This window comes from Dipodomys ordii, unplaced genomic scaffold (assembly GCF_000151885.1).
Source record: "Dipodomys ordii isolate 6190 unplaced genomic scaffold, Dord_2.0 Scaffold1, whole genome shotgun sequence".
NCBI lineage: Eukaryota > Metazoa > Chordata > Mammalia > Rodentia > Heteromyidae > Dipodomys > Dipodomys ordii.
The window spans coordinates 21,507,969-21,524,995 of record NW_012267217.1 but is presented as its reverse complement, the minus strand read 5'-3'; the positions used below and the strand labels follow the sequence as shown (position 1 = coordinate 21,524,995).

Here is a 17,027-nt window from a genome sequence, read left to right as displayed (position 1 = left end):
GTTGGGGAGGGAAGAGGTGGTAGGGGAAAAACAAAGGAGAGGGTAACAGTGCTCGATAGGAAATCTACTCATTACCTTACTCATGTAACTGTAACCTCTATCTACGGTATCTTTACAATGAAAAATATATATTATAAAAATAAAAAACAACAAAAACATATAAGGTGGAAACGAATGAAAAAAATCTCATTTTGCCAAAAACTACTTACTTGTCAGGAAACTGAATTCTTACCTCAGATCACAACACTGAGGGTGACCTAAAATTTCTATTCTTCTCTTGTCCAGTCCAGTCAAGACAATTAGCCTTGTGATCACCATAAGAATCACCACCATTCAATGAGCCAATTATCTAATAATTGCTCACACGGTACTAACCAATGTAATGTTTCTTCTCATTTGCAGGTAATGAAGACTCAGGAGGAACAGCTAGATTATCACAGATCCTATTGTAGGCCTACCAAGTATCTGAGAGATGGCACTTTGAAGCAGCAATGTGTGTCATTCTGGTGTTACAAGGGTGGAATTGGTGGGTGTGCCCAGGCCAAACCATGGGCTAGACACAAGATTGATGGCCCAAAAAGTGTACTGAGACTTTGCTACATGTTTAGAAGTGTAGAGAGTACCACTGAACTCAAGGGTTGATTTAGGTTCTCCAGTCAGTGAAGATACCCAAGATACACCATTATGGTCCCATTAATTCATACCTGAAATCTGATTTCCTGCCACACTGACATGATACTTACTGAAAAGGACCAAACTGTTCCTAAATCAGAAGAGGAGGTTGCTCCAGAAGATGCTAAAGAAACAAAAACTTATACCATATGAATAAATTCAGCATTTTCTAAATGGTGGGACTTTTCCCTGTCATTGTGATTATACTCTTAATTATAGGGGCTTGAAAATTCCAAGGTGCTACTTATTCTCATGGAAAGAACACACAGTTGAAATACAGGTATAGTCCTTGATGACTAATGAATTTCTCTGAACCTTACCTCCATTGTCCTGAATGGAAGAAAAGATACTTTATGCGCTGACTGAAATAATCACAAGGTACAGAATGAATAATAGCTGTGCCTATTACTCCTTATCATCTGTTAGAGGATACCCCAAAGAGCTTTCAGAAAGAAATAATTATTCTTTAAAGCCGTATCACAAACACCTTATAATAGGCCTTCCTTAGTACTGTTTTATAAATATTTTAGTAGCATGCAAGGCAAACCTGACATTACTTTAATATCCTTTTAGAAAGTAAAAGGTTGATGTTTTTAATTGTCTAATGGAGTCAAAATCTGAATGTGTTCTCATCTTTAGAGCATATCACACAGGATGCAAGTTCTAGCCTTAATGTCATCAGTAAGCTTGGTATGAGGGACACACAGACCCTTTCTGATGCCATCAACTTAGGCATTATCAGGGTGATTGTTGTTTTTGCTAGATTTGGACTGCCTCATAAAGCAAAGAACTGCCATGGATGTTTCTGGAGAGGTTCAGAACCCTAGTTCTCTACCATTTCTAATACCTTAATATGACATCAAATATTCTGGTTTCCCTGGAGATACAGAATCTCAAAATTCTTAGAAAACAGAACTCTACCATGCTATCCAGGTACAGAATTTCCAAGATAATAAACCATCCAGGATTCTGCTATTTCACTGATATGGTCATTAGATGTTAGAACTTCACTAACTAATATGTATAGTGTTATATGTTATTTTATGTTTTATTCTTGCCCAGGGCTCATTTTCTCATACTAGGACTTTATTCCAGGCATGCAAACCCCAGTGGAATCCATAGCTAACAGAATACATGAATTGGAAAATAGAACTTCACATGTCAAAGATAAAACAGAGGAGCTAGAAAAGTCAAAAGTACAAAAAAAAAAGGGGGGGGGCTCAGAACCTATCAAAGAGAAGTCCAGAAACTGGTAGGCTCAGCTAAGAAATCAAATCAAAATAATTGGGATCAATGAGGGGGAAGAAGTTTAATAGTAAAGGCATTGAAAATATATTCAGTAAAAAAAAGAAGCTGAGAACTTCCCCACTCTTAAGAGAGAAAATTTCACCTGCCTAACAGAAGCATATAGAATCCCCAGTAGACTGGATCCAAGAATTAACACTTCTAGACACATCACAGTAAAAACATCAGAAATGAATAGCAAGGAACTGATTTTAAATGTTGCAAAATTAAAGAAGGTGATATATTACAATGGAAAGAAAATCAGAATCACTGCAGACCTCTCCACACAAACCCTCAATGCAAGGAGAGCCTAGAATGGTATAATCCAAGATCAACAACTGCCAACCCAAATTGATCTACCCAGAAAAACTATCATTTACATTTGATGGTGAAACCAAAAACTTCCATGACAAACATTAAAGGAATTCATGACCACTAAACCAGCATTACAAAGATGTATCAATTTAGTAAACACTGGAAGAAGAAAAAACAAAATACAGGAAAATCAGAAAAATGTCAGGAAATATGACACATCTCTATAATAACCCTAAATATTAATGGACTCAATTCTCCAATAAAAAGAAGAATAGTAGATTGGATCAAAAATAAGATCCATCCATTGTTTGCATTGTTTTGGGTTTTTTTAATTGATTAAAAATTGGTATACTGCCTATATGTCAAATTTATTGAATAAAAGATGTTAATCTCTGACTGTGGACAAAAGAATTCAGATACAGACATTTGCACAAAATAACATACCTTTAGATAATAAAGGCCATCAAACTTATAATAGAAAATAGCCCTACTGCAAAAAGAAGAAAGGAGGAAGAAGGAAGAAAGAGGAAGGAAGGAAGAAAGGAAGGAAGGAAGGAGAAGGAAGAAGGAAGAAGAAGAGGAGGAGCAGGAAGAAAAGGAGGAGGAGGAAGAGGAGGAGGAGAAGGGGAGGGGAAGGAGGCAGCAAAGTCTCAGAGGATCTTTCTTTCCTCTACCACCCCACAAAAAAAAAATCTCAGAGATAGCACCCAGACCCTAAGTATTCCAGGTATCTTACAGGAGATAGGATACTGTCCTTCATAGCTTGACATCTGTATCATAATGGGTATGGGAAGTCAGCTAATGTAAAAGAATGGAAGGAAAGTATCTGCAACTAACCACTGCAGCATAGAAAGACCACAATAGAGCACATTCTGTAGCTCTTCCTCAAATACATGAATGGAGGCAATGAATTTAGTCTATACATTTTCTAAGCCTCTGCATAGCAGGTGGGTTGGTGGGACTAAGCTACAGATCCTACAACTTGAGACAGGTAGAGTGTCTGAGGAGAGATGGAACCCAACATAGCTGTGTGACTGTAGGATCAGGGTAACAGTGTAAGCAGCAGCTTAGGATCAACTATTTGGAAATTCAGATTTATAATTAGTCCCAAGACCAGAAGGCTATGCAGATTGTGACTGCTCACTAAGAGCCAATATGGCAGCAGCACTGGGGAGGTCAGTCCTCCAACATACAATGTTAAACTAGTCAAATTTTTCATCCCGACAGCATTCTTCTACTGGCCATCTACAAGGTGCGAACTTCATAAACAGACAGATAAGGGCAAGGGATAAGAAATTCTACTGTCCAATTTGGGCAACAGAAATCCTGGCATGGGGACATGCTTATAATGAACAGACAAAGCAGTCCAGGAAAATCTGGGTAAAATCCTGTTTGGTCTGGGCCTCGAACTCAATTAGTCTGTGTAGTCTTCTCACTTTCCTATAGCTCAGGCCCCTGAGACAGATGCTTCTTGTCCAAAATTGGGGGGGGGGTGATTCTTGCTTCTTTTGTTCCAAGAATCCTACTGTCAAGGCCACATACCATAAGGGCTTATCCTTGAAGGCAGTCACTGTATCTTTCTAAATTTGTATTAATTCAAGTTGTCATTTTAAAAGCTGGTTCTCAGTAGCCAAGTTTTTATATTCATAGTCTATATATATCCACAATATAGAGACTGATACATACAATAAGCTCCCACTAAATACAGCTGAATGGATGAATGAATTCAAAAGGCAATCTCAACAGTAGTGGAAGATGAGGTGGGAAGTAGGCTGCTTTGAATCAGCCAAAAATGAAACAGAAGTGCTGGAGGGACAAGAGGTCTTTCTTTGCTCTCATTGGTTTTAATGTATTATGTGATTTTTTTTGTCTCCTTTGTATATTCTCGCCCTGTACTTGATTTTGGTACCCTGAATCTTGTATATACATTTGTCTAATTTGGAGAGGGCAAGGGGAATAACAAAATGTTGAAACACGGATACAGGATGACCCATTGCAACAATGATACCCACAAGACAGTATATTGGAAATGAACTTTACAACTTTGGGGGGGGGGTAGAGAAGGAGTGAGGGAGGTGGGGGAGGGAAGGGATAGTGGGAGAACAATAAGGGAAGGGGTAACAATGCTTGACAAGAAATGTACTCATTGCCTTACTCATGTAACTGTAACCCCTCTGTATAGCATCTTTACAATAAAATAAATTTTTTTTTAAAAGAAGAGGAGGAAAAAATAAAAGAAGTGCTGGAGGAAGCAAGTCAAAGGTTCTCCCTAGGTCACACAGCTCTCTCCACCTATTGACAGATTATGAATAGTCCTACCATGACAGGCCCTTTGATGAAACTGATCTAGGTTCTGGAATTTCCATAATCTGATTTTTATAAGCAAGCCTGAAGTTCCCAGGCTCTAGAGCTTCCAGAATATTTTAAAGAGCCCAGATGAGAGAGTTAGGAAAGGTGCTAAAGTACAAAGGGAAGCTTTCAGAAGAGTGTAAAGAGCTCCCAGTGAGGGTGGAGATGAAGGCACTGTTCCACTCATATCTTATCACCATGCCCAGATTTCATCTTGCTACAAGATCATTGGTTTCTTACTTTCCAGGACTTTGATCTGAGAAGACTATAATAACCTGAAGATATATTCTCTGGGTTCCATTTATAGTAAAGACACTATATCACTAGATGGACAAATACAATAAAGCCACAGAGATCAGGACAGGACATGCCATTTCTAAAAGCCCCTACAATCTCACATATAGAAAAAGAAAATTAATTTCAAATGTATAAATCATTAGCATCCATAGCCATCTAAATTATATATTAATCATCCAGGTGCAAGTGACTCATGCCTATAATCCTAGCTACTCAGGGAGCTGAGCTCCAGAAACTGAGGTTCAAAGCCATCCAGAGCAAAAAAACTTGTGAGACTCCCTCCTCCAAAATAACCAGCAAAAGGTCAGGCTGGGCATGTGATTCAAGTGCTATAATGCCAGCAGAGCAAGTAAGCAAGTAGGTATGAGGCCGAGTCCTAACCCCAGTACTAGCAAAAAATTTTAAAATATATGTGTTTAAAAATGAAACAGTAAGTATATATTTAAATTTAATTTATAGTTAAACTGTATTAAGACAGTATCATTATAAAGTATTATAAAAATATATATATTGTTGTTGTTATTGGTTGTGGGGGCTGAACTCTGGGCTTGGGCACTGTCCCTCAGCTCTTCAGCTCAAGGCTAGTGCCCTACCACTTGAGCCACAGTGCCACTTCCAGCTTTTTTTGCTTATGTGGTGCTGAGGAATCAAACCCAGGGCCTCATGCATGCAAGGAAAGCGCTCCACCACTGAGCTACCTTCCCAGCCCCTAGAGTGCTATAAAATATTTTAACAAATCCAGATGCAGCTTGCTGCTACCAGGCTTCTAATACCCACATAAACAAAGGTAAGAGTACTTCAATTATTAATGAGGTAGGAATCATGACTTGGTGTATAAATCATTCCAAGTCAACATATAAAAATTTCATGCAGATACAAGTATTTATGGACATATTATATAAAGCCAAATATGGGCAGAGGGAATTAGGAAAAAAAATTCTGTACTAAAATGTGCAATGATTCTGAATGCCCAAAGAAAAACTAGAATATCATTCATTCAACAAGAACATGTCTTTCAATCACTCAATAAATATGTATTAGCTTGTCTCTTGTGTGTCAATCACCCATGTTAGCCTTGGAGATCCAGTGAAGAGAATCTTCGTACCTACAAGGAAATTTTCCATCTCCACCAGCTCCTCTCAGCACTCTGGCATTCACATAGCATGCAGAGCTCTCTCCAACAGCCTTCTTGAAGGAAGGTCATTGAGCACTTGCTCAGTGAACAGCGAGACAGCATGTGTAGTGGGTCTAGCACAGGGATCAGAAATCTCTAAATACATTCATTCTTGCCTACTTCAACAAATATCTAGCTATGCACCAGCTGTGCATAGCTCTTAGCCATCTGACTTTGAAAGATTCATTTCAGCACTTTTGAACCTGAGCCTGCTCTGAGGACCCTCCTGTCAGGTCCCAGGGAAGATGACTGAAGATTTCTAAGAATGGGCAGGGTCATTACCTCACAAAGGGGCCTGTTCCATCAGATGACTGGAGTTAGAAAGTTCTTTTTCATGTTAAGCTAAAATTCTCTGTCAATTCAACAACAGGTCTTTGTCCTGTATGTTTCAGTAACACAAAATCATTGTTGCCTCTCCTACTATATAATAATCCCTCAAATAATTTTTAAAACTCAAATCTATTGTATTTTTTCCAAATATTAAAAATAAAAATATAGTCGGGTACCAGTGGCTCACACCTATAATCCTAGCTACTCAGGAGGCTGACATCTGAGGATCGCTGTTCAAAGCCAGCCCGGGCAGGAAAGTGTGTGAAACTCTTATCTCCAATAAACCACCAGAAAACTGGAAGTGGCACTGTAGCTCAAGTGGTAGAGTGCTAGCCTTGAGCTAAGAGCGCAGGGACAGCACCCAAGCCCAGAGTTCAAGCCCCATGACCGACCAAAGATAAATAAATATAAATAAAAATATGACTTTAAATGGTAACAATCCCCTAATTCTGAGAAAGTTTTATAATATGGGTTACCTTCTTCCATGAGATCTTTCAGACAACATTTCCCTTTAAGATACAGTGTCCAAAATGTAATGTGAGATACTAGATTTGTAGTTTGACCAGCTTTATATATATACATACACAGAAATATGGCCTAAGACTCTACTCAGACCCGAAGTAGACTTTTGACTAAGTAGAGAAGACAACTGCACATGGAATAAGCAAGTCATAAGATACTATCAAAACTATGTTTACTTAAAAATTCAGTGAGGAGGTAGGATAGCGAAATGGCTAGACCATAGCTCTGGATGAGTTCAGCTTCTAATTATTAGAGGCTAGCTAGTTCTTAACTTCTAGGGTTGCCACAAAGAATTAAATGAGTTATCAAGTATAAAGAAGGAAAAGGAAAATTTTTTAAAATATTAACAAATAAGGCAAGCAACTATATTTTGGTGTGTAGCAGCGAGCGTGTGCGTGCTAGTACTGGTGCAGGACCTATGGCTCTGTGTACTTTTTCACTCAAGACTAGCTAGTGCTATACCATTTGGGCTTCAGTTCCACTTCCAGCTCTTTGCTATTTGAATGGAGATAAGATTCTCATAGACTTCTGCCCAGACTGCCTTCAAACCATGATCCTCAGAATCTCAGCCTCCTAAGTAGCTAGGATTACAGGTGTAAGCCATTAGCACCTGACTTACTATTTATCTTTATTCAGGTGATTATCTATATACCTTTCAAATTGTGTTTTCACACATGACTTGAAAATGTCTTTCTGATAACTTTCTCCAGAAATAACTACTATTAATGGATAAAATCAAAGCGGGACGTTGTTAGGTTCAAAGGATTTGATACCCCTATTCTGAGAGAGATAAACCGAACTATGTCAAATGAGAGTTAAGAGCAAAAGCAACAAATAGAAAGTAAACTCTCAAGATCATTCTTTCCTTCCCACTGACGTCTAGCTGCTCACTCAATGATCCCATGAATGTAAAATTTCTTGCTATTTTACATGCCCTGAAAGTATGTTCTCCATATATTTTTCTATTCATACATTTTTAAACCCTCAAGAAGAACCATAATCAGATGCTAAGTCAACTTTGAGGATATATTTTTTTTATTGTAAAGATGATATACAGAGGGGTTACAGTTTCACAAGTAATGAGTACATTTCTTTTTTTCTTACCCCCTCTCTCATTTTCTCCCACTTTCAACTTTTAGGATATTTGCTGGAACAAATGATTCCTGAACTAAAACAGCTCTTTGTCCATCTGCAATTGTTTGCTTCAGTATATTATCCTTAGGAAGTTCAAAGAGCAGAAGGCGGCTGTAAGGAAGCAAAATCTGACTATTCCTGGATCCTTCAGCTCTTCTATCATCACACTGCCTGACCTCTGACTGGTGTCTACCAGCTACACCAGAAGCATCATGAACGGTTACTATAGTCCAAGAAAATGTGGTAAATAAATAACAAAATATAGGGAGCATTGTCAATTGCTGGAGAAAAACCTGTCCTTAGCTTCATTGTATATCTTAGAAAGTTATACCAAGTTCCTCTGCTGTAAAGCCCTTAGCAACATACTTACATTTTAATCCCTTTATTTCTCATCCAGCAAACCTCAGAAACAACATCAAGGCAAATGAAGAAACTTTTTGAGCCAGGCTCCTGTTCAGTGCCTATTCAGCAATCTTGCTTCAGTAATTCTTCCCCCCCTCTCCTGAGTCACCCTTGCTTCTAAGTTCTTTCTTTTCTTCATGCAAACATACTCAAAAAACATTTTTAAAGCAAAAGAAGAATAATAACCAAAAAACCACAAATCTCTTCTAGGCTAAACATTCTTCTAGCCAACTCTCCTCTAACAGCCAAACTTTAGGAAAACAAAAACAAACAAACAAACAAAACAGCATTTATCTTTGCATTGGCAGTGCAGCCTATTGTGTGCCTCTGGACCCACTCACATCAACCATCACCTTGCAGCTCTTCCTTCACCTCCCCACAGCACTTGGGCCTTTCAACTTGAACTTAACAACTTCCATCTTGGAACTCTCTCCCACTGGGTTCTTATGACATCACTGCTGCAAGAGTCTCCCTCTTTACTTAGGAATGCTCTCAACTCAGTCTTTACTGGTCAAACCTTACATTTTAGCATTTTCCCAGGATTCTATTCTTGGCTTTCCTCTTCTCAAAATGAACTCTCCCTGGGGAGAAGGAGGGGAATATTTACACTGTGAATTATCCCACGTGCCCACAAATCAATGACTACATCTGGGTTCACTGGCTTCCTCCCCCTGCTCACCCTCCACCTTTGTCATAGTACTCTCTAGTCATATTATGTGGCCGTCTCCCCTGCCCTGGCATGGTGAGGGTGTGGGCACTACTACCACTCAGCAGTGGTGGTTTCCTGGAGTGGAACTGGGAACATGAATGAGCATGTTAGCAGAGCTAAAGCCATGCATCTTAGAGGAGCGCAGGAAGACAGAGAGTATTCCGCTTGGACTTCACTTGTGAAGACCTGGAGGGAAATTTCATGTGCCTCTATTTTTATCTACATCTAGCTTTACCTCTGACTTTCCTTACTTAGCACAAGGGCCTGGCAGATGGTGGGTAACTTATGATTGAGAGAAGTAGAGAAGGAGTGGGAGGATTGGGAGGATTTCAACAGCTACAGGTTGGGGAGGAATCACTGAAGTCAGAGGGAACAGGAGGGCTCAGGCAGACACAGGGCATGTCAGGACAAGTAATCAGCACTGGCACCAGAACACAGGGTCCTGATCTCACAAGACTTCCTAACTGAGTTGGAGACACAATTTTCTGGCAATGGGGAACAAGATAAGTCTATTCAACAGTGCAATTTGTGATTGGAAAGGAAGAAACTGAAACAGAGTATAACTCCTAAATAGTTCCCCAATGAATTACCAAAGTGAGGGTTAATGGAGGCCTGAGCTATAACAACTGCCTGCTCAACAGCAACCACAGCAAAAATAGGACAGAAAGAGAAAACATTACTTTTAAGATGGTAGCTAAATAAAAAAAAATTCCAAAGATTTAAAAATAGTTGAATGAGCCAGGCACTGGTGGCTCACCCCTGTAATCCAAGTTACTCAGGAGGCTGAGATCTGAGCATCTCAGTTTAAAGCCAGCCTGGGCAGAAAAGTCCCTGTGAAACTCTTACCTCCAGTTAACCACTCAAAAACTGCAAGTGGTGCTTATGCCTCAAATGGTAGAGTGCCTGCCTTGAGCACAAAGAGGATCAGGGACAATGCCTAGGCCCTGAGTTCAAGCCCCACAACTGACAAATATATATATATATATATATATATATATATATATATATATATATATTTCATTCATATATATATATTTATATATATATGAATGAGTTGATGGATTCAAAATTCTAAAGCAAAGAAAATAATACATTTAAAAAAAACACCCTTAGACCTAAGTTTATTGAGTCAATGCATCATGAACAGCAGTGGATGTCAGACGTCCCATGTACCCACCACAGATTCTGGTATCAGTAAGAACCCAACATGCAGCTGATGCCTAAATGAAACATCTGTACATGTTAGGGAAAGACCATTCTACAACCTCTGGGGTGGGGGAGGGGGAGCCAGAGATTGAATAAACCATACCGTGAAGCTGTTGTTGGCATTTTTTGTGCTTGCTTCAGCAACACTGGCATCTGAGAGATCAACTTCATCAAATATCAGCGACTGTTGATGAAAAGAAAACAAACAGGTTACATGGAAACCTAGCTTCATGTTCTTCAATGTATTTTACTATAGGGTCATGACAATGACTGATTTGTCAAAAATAAGAAATAGAAAATAAAAGTTAAGTTAGTAACACTTTGCAATTTTTTCTTAGGAAAGGTAAGTGAAACCATAAAGTACAAACGAATTCATAAATCTTAAGCTGAAAAAGATTTTAAAGAAAAGTTTGCAAGACCTCCTTTTCAACCAAAAGCTGAAATGTGGTGCTATATAAGAGGCTGAAATTAGGGAGAATCGCAGTTCTAGGCCAGCTCAAATGGAAAAGTCAGCAAGACTCCATCTGAAGAGAAGAGGCTGAGCAAAGTGGCACCTTTCATCCCACATCCCACCACAAGAAGCTTAAAGGTGGACTGAGACACAAGTATATGCCCAAGCAGGAAGCCTAACTCTATCTCAAAATAACAAGTGCAAAAAAAAGCTATAGGTGTTATCCTTTGGTAGAATGCCTGCACAGCAAGCTTTAAAAAACTGAGTTAAAGTCCCAGTGCCACCAAAACAAACAAAAAAGACCCCCAACACACAGCTTTAATCTCAATGTTCTGTGCTTTCTAGAAGCACAACCAGTATCATTTTTAATGAGCCTTCTTTCTCTCTCTCTCTCTCTCACACACACACACACCCTTCCATCATGGAGGTAAAGGTCACTTTACTACTCCCAGGTCAGAACACAGTGAATGACTAACAGTCTGGACATTATTTCCTCCTCTATAAATACATGTTCAAAGGAGATAGTATACATGCCCTGCAAACAGAAGATGTTTCTTTTGTACTTTTTTAATTTCTCTTTTGTATACTTCAACATTGTCTTACTCCAAAAATGTTAGTAGTAAAAGTTCCATGAAAATAGAATTTTAAAAAATGAATGTTATCAATTAGAAAGTCTGAATAAAAGCAAAACACATGTATCCTTTCCACTTCTAAGTCAGTCATTGGTCACATTCATCTTGCATTCCTGTAGCAAGGCTGGGGTAACAATGTATCTCTACAACAGCAGGAAGAAAGACTGCTATACCTCTTCCCAGATCTTCAAAAGGGTTGTGACAGTGTACTTCACTTTAACCAATCTAACAACAGACCTGTTTCTGACTAGAGGAGGGCTTGCAACCTAACATGGGACATAAAATAGACAAAACTGCTAGGCGCCAATGGCTCACACCTATAATCCTACCTACTCAGGACTCTGAGATCTGAGGATTGTGGTTCAAAGCCAACCAATTAAGCATCAAAAAACCTTGAAGTGAAGCTATGGCTCTTAGCCTTGAGCAAAAGAAGTTCAGGGACAGAGCCAAGGCCCTGAGTTCAAGCCCCATGTGCATGTGCATGAGCGTCTGTCTGCGCACACACACACGGGCACACACACACACACACACACACACACACACACACAGACAAAACTATAACACAGGAAAGACTGTTAAAAGTAGAAGAAAAGAAGTGCTGAGGAAGATCACCAGTGATTGCTTCAGTAGAAAATGATGACATTCTTTCTCTTATAAATCATGAAAATAATGACTGAGGGGCCTGAAAGAGACAAAGGAACTAGAGACAAAGGAAAGTCCCCCTGAGAAGGGAAATTAGCCACAGTGAAAGACTGCCACACAGACAATGCTTCTAGAGATAGATACCCGAAGCCAGAATGGAGCCAGATCAGGACTACAGTGAACTTTCATGGCTTTTAAAATAACATTATTTTATTTTGTTCCAACTTAGATACAAGAATTTGGTTATTCTATTATAGCTACACAGACTAAGAATTAGTTTGGTTTGTTGTTTACCTCCTTCTATATAACTGTATTATAATGATATCAGGAACATAATATTTTGAAAAATAGAAATGATTAATTATTCCATTGGCACAGTAGCAAGAAATCTGAAGGTTTATTTTCAAAGTAATATTGAAATGTCAGTTTCAATGGGGCTCACCATTACAAATTTTTCATCCAAATAAATTATTTTAACTGTTACATAAAAATTATTTTGTCTTGATTACATTTCACTATCACTTTTATTCTTAATTGCTAGAATTATGGGAGTGATTGTGCCAGGTTTTATGTAAGTGCTTGACGTGCATTGTTACTCTAGGTCTCTTCTCTACAACATATTATGAGTTAGTCACAGGCACACCATGAGATGTACTGGATTAGAATATAAACCTGTATCTGAACTCAGAGCTTGAATTTGTGTGTCTCGTGTGTGTGTGAACACACTGGAGCTTGAACTCAGGGCCTTTTACTCTTGCTTAGCTTTTAGCCTCAAGGCTTGTGCTCTACCACTTGAGCACAGCTCTGCCTCAGGCTTTTTAAAAATATTTTTGTTATTATTATAAAGGTGATATACAGAGGAGTTACAGTTACATAGGTCAGGTAAAGAGTACATTTCTTTTTAGACAATATTACCTCTTCCCTCACTCTCTCCCAGGCTTTTCCCCCCATCCCCACCCACAAGTTATACAGTTCATTTTATTTTCAGCACAGTGGCTAGTGCATACCATGGTTCCATTTGTTCACCCTTTGTCCCTCCATTTCTGTGCCTGCCTTGCCCTTCTAAAGACAGATAAATGAATGAACAAAACAAAAAGAAAAGAAAACCTTCCCAGGTTGGCTTTAAGCTTCAATGCTCTGATTTCAGCCTTTAATAGTGAGGATTACACCTGTAATCAGTGCCTGGCTTCAGAGCATGAATTCTTAACCACTATGTTAACTCATTCTCTCTGTCTCTGTCTCTCTCACATAGTCAGAAACAATTAAAATGTTAAAAAAAAATTAGCCAAAAAGTGGGTGAACCTAAAATTTCAAGTTATACCCAAAAAAGATTGTGCTTAATGTTTTACTTAAATCTGGAGAAAAGAAGAACAGGAGTAAGAAAGAAAAGCAAACTATTTGTGTCTTCCTGGAGGATTATTCTTAAGGACATGTAATGGGAATAACTCTAATAATTCTTGGAGATGAGGCCCAAGATGGATCACGCTTCTACTGAGTCCATATGAAAGGAGAATGCTATGGGGGGGGGGCGGTTACAAGCCAAAACTTCAGCTTCACTCACAACCTCCCATGTTCTGAAATTACCTTAGAGTCCTTTGCATAATAAAGTGTGTGGCCTCGGAGCTTGAAGTATCGCTTTTTCCATCTTTGGAAAGAACTGGTTTGCTTCAATAGTTGTCCCTCTTTAATACTGGTCTAGGGAGAAACAGAAGCATAATGATATAGATTACAATGAAATCCAATACCAAATACAATTCAGAAACAATAACATAGGACTGGTAACAATTTGATTATTTCCCACATCCTTCAAATTACAGGAGAGAATATTTCATTCTCATTAACCCTTCAATCAAGAAGATATATGCACAAAGTCCAAAAGAGTAAAAGTAAATTTGATATGGCTTTCTGCCTTCAAAAATTCAAAAGCATGGGCTTGCATGTTCTTGACTGAGAATGAGCTCTAGTCCCTCTCCCTTGATCTGTTCACACATTCTCAAACATGCTTCTGTAATCTTTACTGCCCTCAGGTTTTCTGGCTAATCAGACCCAGCTCAGTCACCACCTGTTTGCTACTCCAACTTGTTCTTGTTCTCCTCCATCTTTCCCCATACTGGCCTTATTACCCAACCCCATAAAGCACTTCCCATCTTCTAACATCAAATATAATTTACTTATTATGCTACCCCTATTGGAATAGAAAGCCTCTGAGGTGATTACATCTAATAATGTCAAAGTTAATGTTTAATTTTCATTGGAAGGAAAAGAGAAAGCAAGATTCTTTCCTATAAGATTATCCTCAGGAGGACTGGGAAGGTGGCTCAGTGGTAGAGGGCTTACCTTGTATGCATGAGGCCCTGGGTTCGATTCCTCAGCACCATATAAGCAAAAAGAAAAAAAGCACGAAGTGGCGCTGTGGCTCAAATGGTAGAGCACTAGCCTTGAGCTTAAAAGCTGAGGGACAGTGCCCAGGCTCAGAGTTCAGGCCCCACGACCGGACCCCCCCTAAAAAAAAAGATTATCCTCAGGAAACATGCCCATAAGACTGGGACAAATGGGAGTCTCTGGGATGCGATCCAAGACAGCTATGTTTATTCTAAATTCAACAAAAGAGTAATCATGCTATAGTAATCCTCCTGGACAAAAACAATTAATGGAACCCAAATTTTTAAATCATCCAACTGAAAGGTACACTGGTGTGTCTCAGGTATGAAGAACAATATTTAGCACACATGATTGATGAGGAATGAATGAATGGCCGGTGCTGATAATAATAAACTTTGTGATAATAATAAACTCTTTCAGAGTTTATTTGCAGCCTTCACACCATACTATCCTCTGTCATACTGTTATCCATAAGACAGAAAAGTTTGTTGTCTCGGTAAGGTAATTACATTACATAATATGTACTTTCAATTTCCATAAGAGATTTGCTCTACAGCTTGCTTGCTCCAAGCCTGTCCTCCAGGAATCTTGAGATCATTGCATTATAATGCTAACAAAATACTTCAGAAATGTCATTACTAAAGAGTAAACTTAGATCAGCCAGATTCCCAGTCAAACTCCACCACATGCTAATGAATGCCAGGCAAAGTCACTCCACCTTCTGTGCCCAGTTTTCTCTCTAAAAGATTGGAACAATACCAACTTCATAAGCTTGTTGCATATCATTTCATGATAAGATAATGTCTGGAAAACACTTAGCACGCTGTCTGGGGTGACTGAAAACATTAGTAGCAGAAAGTGTTATTATTATTATATCATTATGCTATTAAACTCAAGGAGTATTTTTCCAGGCATCAAATTATAAGAGCTTCTTGGAAGAAGTAAATAAATGTTTGTAGGCTACTCACAGGGCAAATAACAGCGGGAGTGGATGAGGAGTACCGAGAGATGAAGTTATAGGAAACAAGAGCCAGGATTTGCTGGCCACCATGGGGAATTTGCTTTTTATCCTAAGTGCAAAAAGCTAGTGAAATGTTTGAGGCAGGAAGAGTGAGTGTGAAAGGAAGTGGAGAAATCGTTAGGAGGCTACTGAAGGACAGCAGGGAAGGAGGACAGATAGATCCTGGAGCTGTAGGATCTTCATCCAGGTAGAGAATAAAGGGGAGCATTTGAGATTGCTATTGAAGGTAGCTTTCACTGAAATGCTGCTAGAAATGGAGGGTAAAGGAGGGGGAAAAGTACCTATACATTTGGCTCAGGGGAGGAGAGGTTAGATACAAAGAGTTGGTCAGGGAGAGGTAATAGAGAGGTAGGATTGTTTGAAGAAATTGAAAGTATGGCTCAAAAATTGGGAGTGCAATGGGGAAGATTAAAATACACTGGAGCCAGCCAGTGAAAACTGTAAGTCTATTTGAAGCCAAGACCTACAAAAGAACAGTCCTGATCCATTCATAAAACAGAGATATGAGGAGCTAGTACTAGGGTTATTATACTAAGAGATCCTCCCAGCTCACAAGCACAGGGCCTTCCCTGTACTATAGCAGGGAATAAAGGATGGCAGGCTCAAACCCCTGGGCTATACCTGTAGAAATCCAAGCCTCTGTAACCAACACCCAAGTGCTATGAATATTATTTTTTAAATTCCATAGTAACACCTGATGTTGCTGCTATATCTGATACCTGAAATACTATTAGCTTGCCTTATTCATGGAGTTATTTATTTATTTATTTATCCATTCATTCATTCATGGTTCTGGCTTAAGCAGGTCAAAAAATAACAAATGACACCTAAAAGAGGAAAAAACAAAAGAAATATCAAAAACAAAACAATTTCTGCACATGCATTACGTAGCTCAGTGAATGCAGAGAGGCTCTGTCGGTCCCATATTATTGATGATTATATTTAAATTGTGGTGTATCTGCTTGGTTTTCCCTGATTAATTTTGAGAAAGTCTGCCTCCGCAACCCACCCCCCAGTAAGCAAATGGTTCTCAAAAGAAAAAGTAACAATTGATAAAGTAAAATGATAAAGTAAAATTTGAGATTCACTTAAAGGTAGCATCTCATTAATGGTGATTGGGTGTTATGGGAAAAAATGAATCAAGCATCCTCAATATCCATGGTTATCAAGTGTATACTGTAAGTCACTGGAGTACAAAAAGTGTAAAAAGAATCAATAAATCAAGAACTTCCATTGGAGCAGTTATCTCCTTCCAGCCCAAAGAGAGACTCTGAATTAAAAATGGCAGGGCAAAAGAAACATAGGTCCCATGCTTTCCCTTATTTGCAATAACTAATATATGTCTGAGACAAGCAGAAACGGTCAGATAAGTTGATGTTAGGCAAAATGAACCCCAAGATAAGGACTCAAATGTTTTTTCTTTCTTGCGATTGTTTCTAACATATTTATAAGATGATTTCTTTGTTGCTTTGTATGTCCCTCCCCCAAGGTATAACCTCTGTTTT

At 38.8% G+C, this 17,027-nt stretch overlaps 1 protein-coding gene across 2 annotated transcripts in view; it reads right to left on the bottom strand.

Annotated features, from left to right (window-relative positions):
* Dgkh (diacylglycerol kinase, eta) overlaps positions 1-17,027 on the bottom strand; it is a 147,885-nt gene that overhangs the window by 71,068 nt on the left and 59,790 nt on the right. For both annotated transcript variants that reach the window (XM_013028420.1, XM_013028348.1), the window contains exons 2-3: positions 13,704-13,814; positions 10,498-10,578 (exon numbers count right to left, since the gene is read on the bottom strand). In XM_013028420.1, the coding sequence (XP_012883874.1) occupies positions 10,498-10,578; positions 13,704-13,814 (192 nt within the window). The remainder of the gene's footprint in view (positions 1-10,497; positions 10,579-13,703; positions 13,815-17,027) is intronic.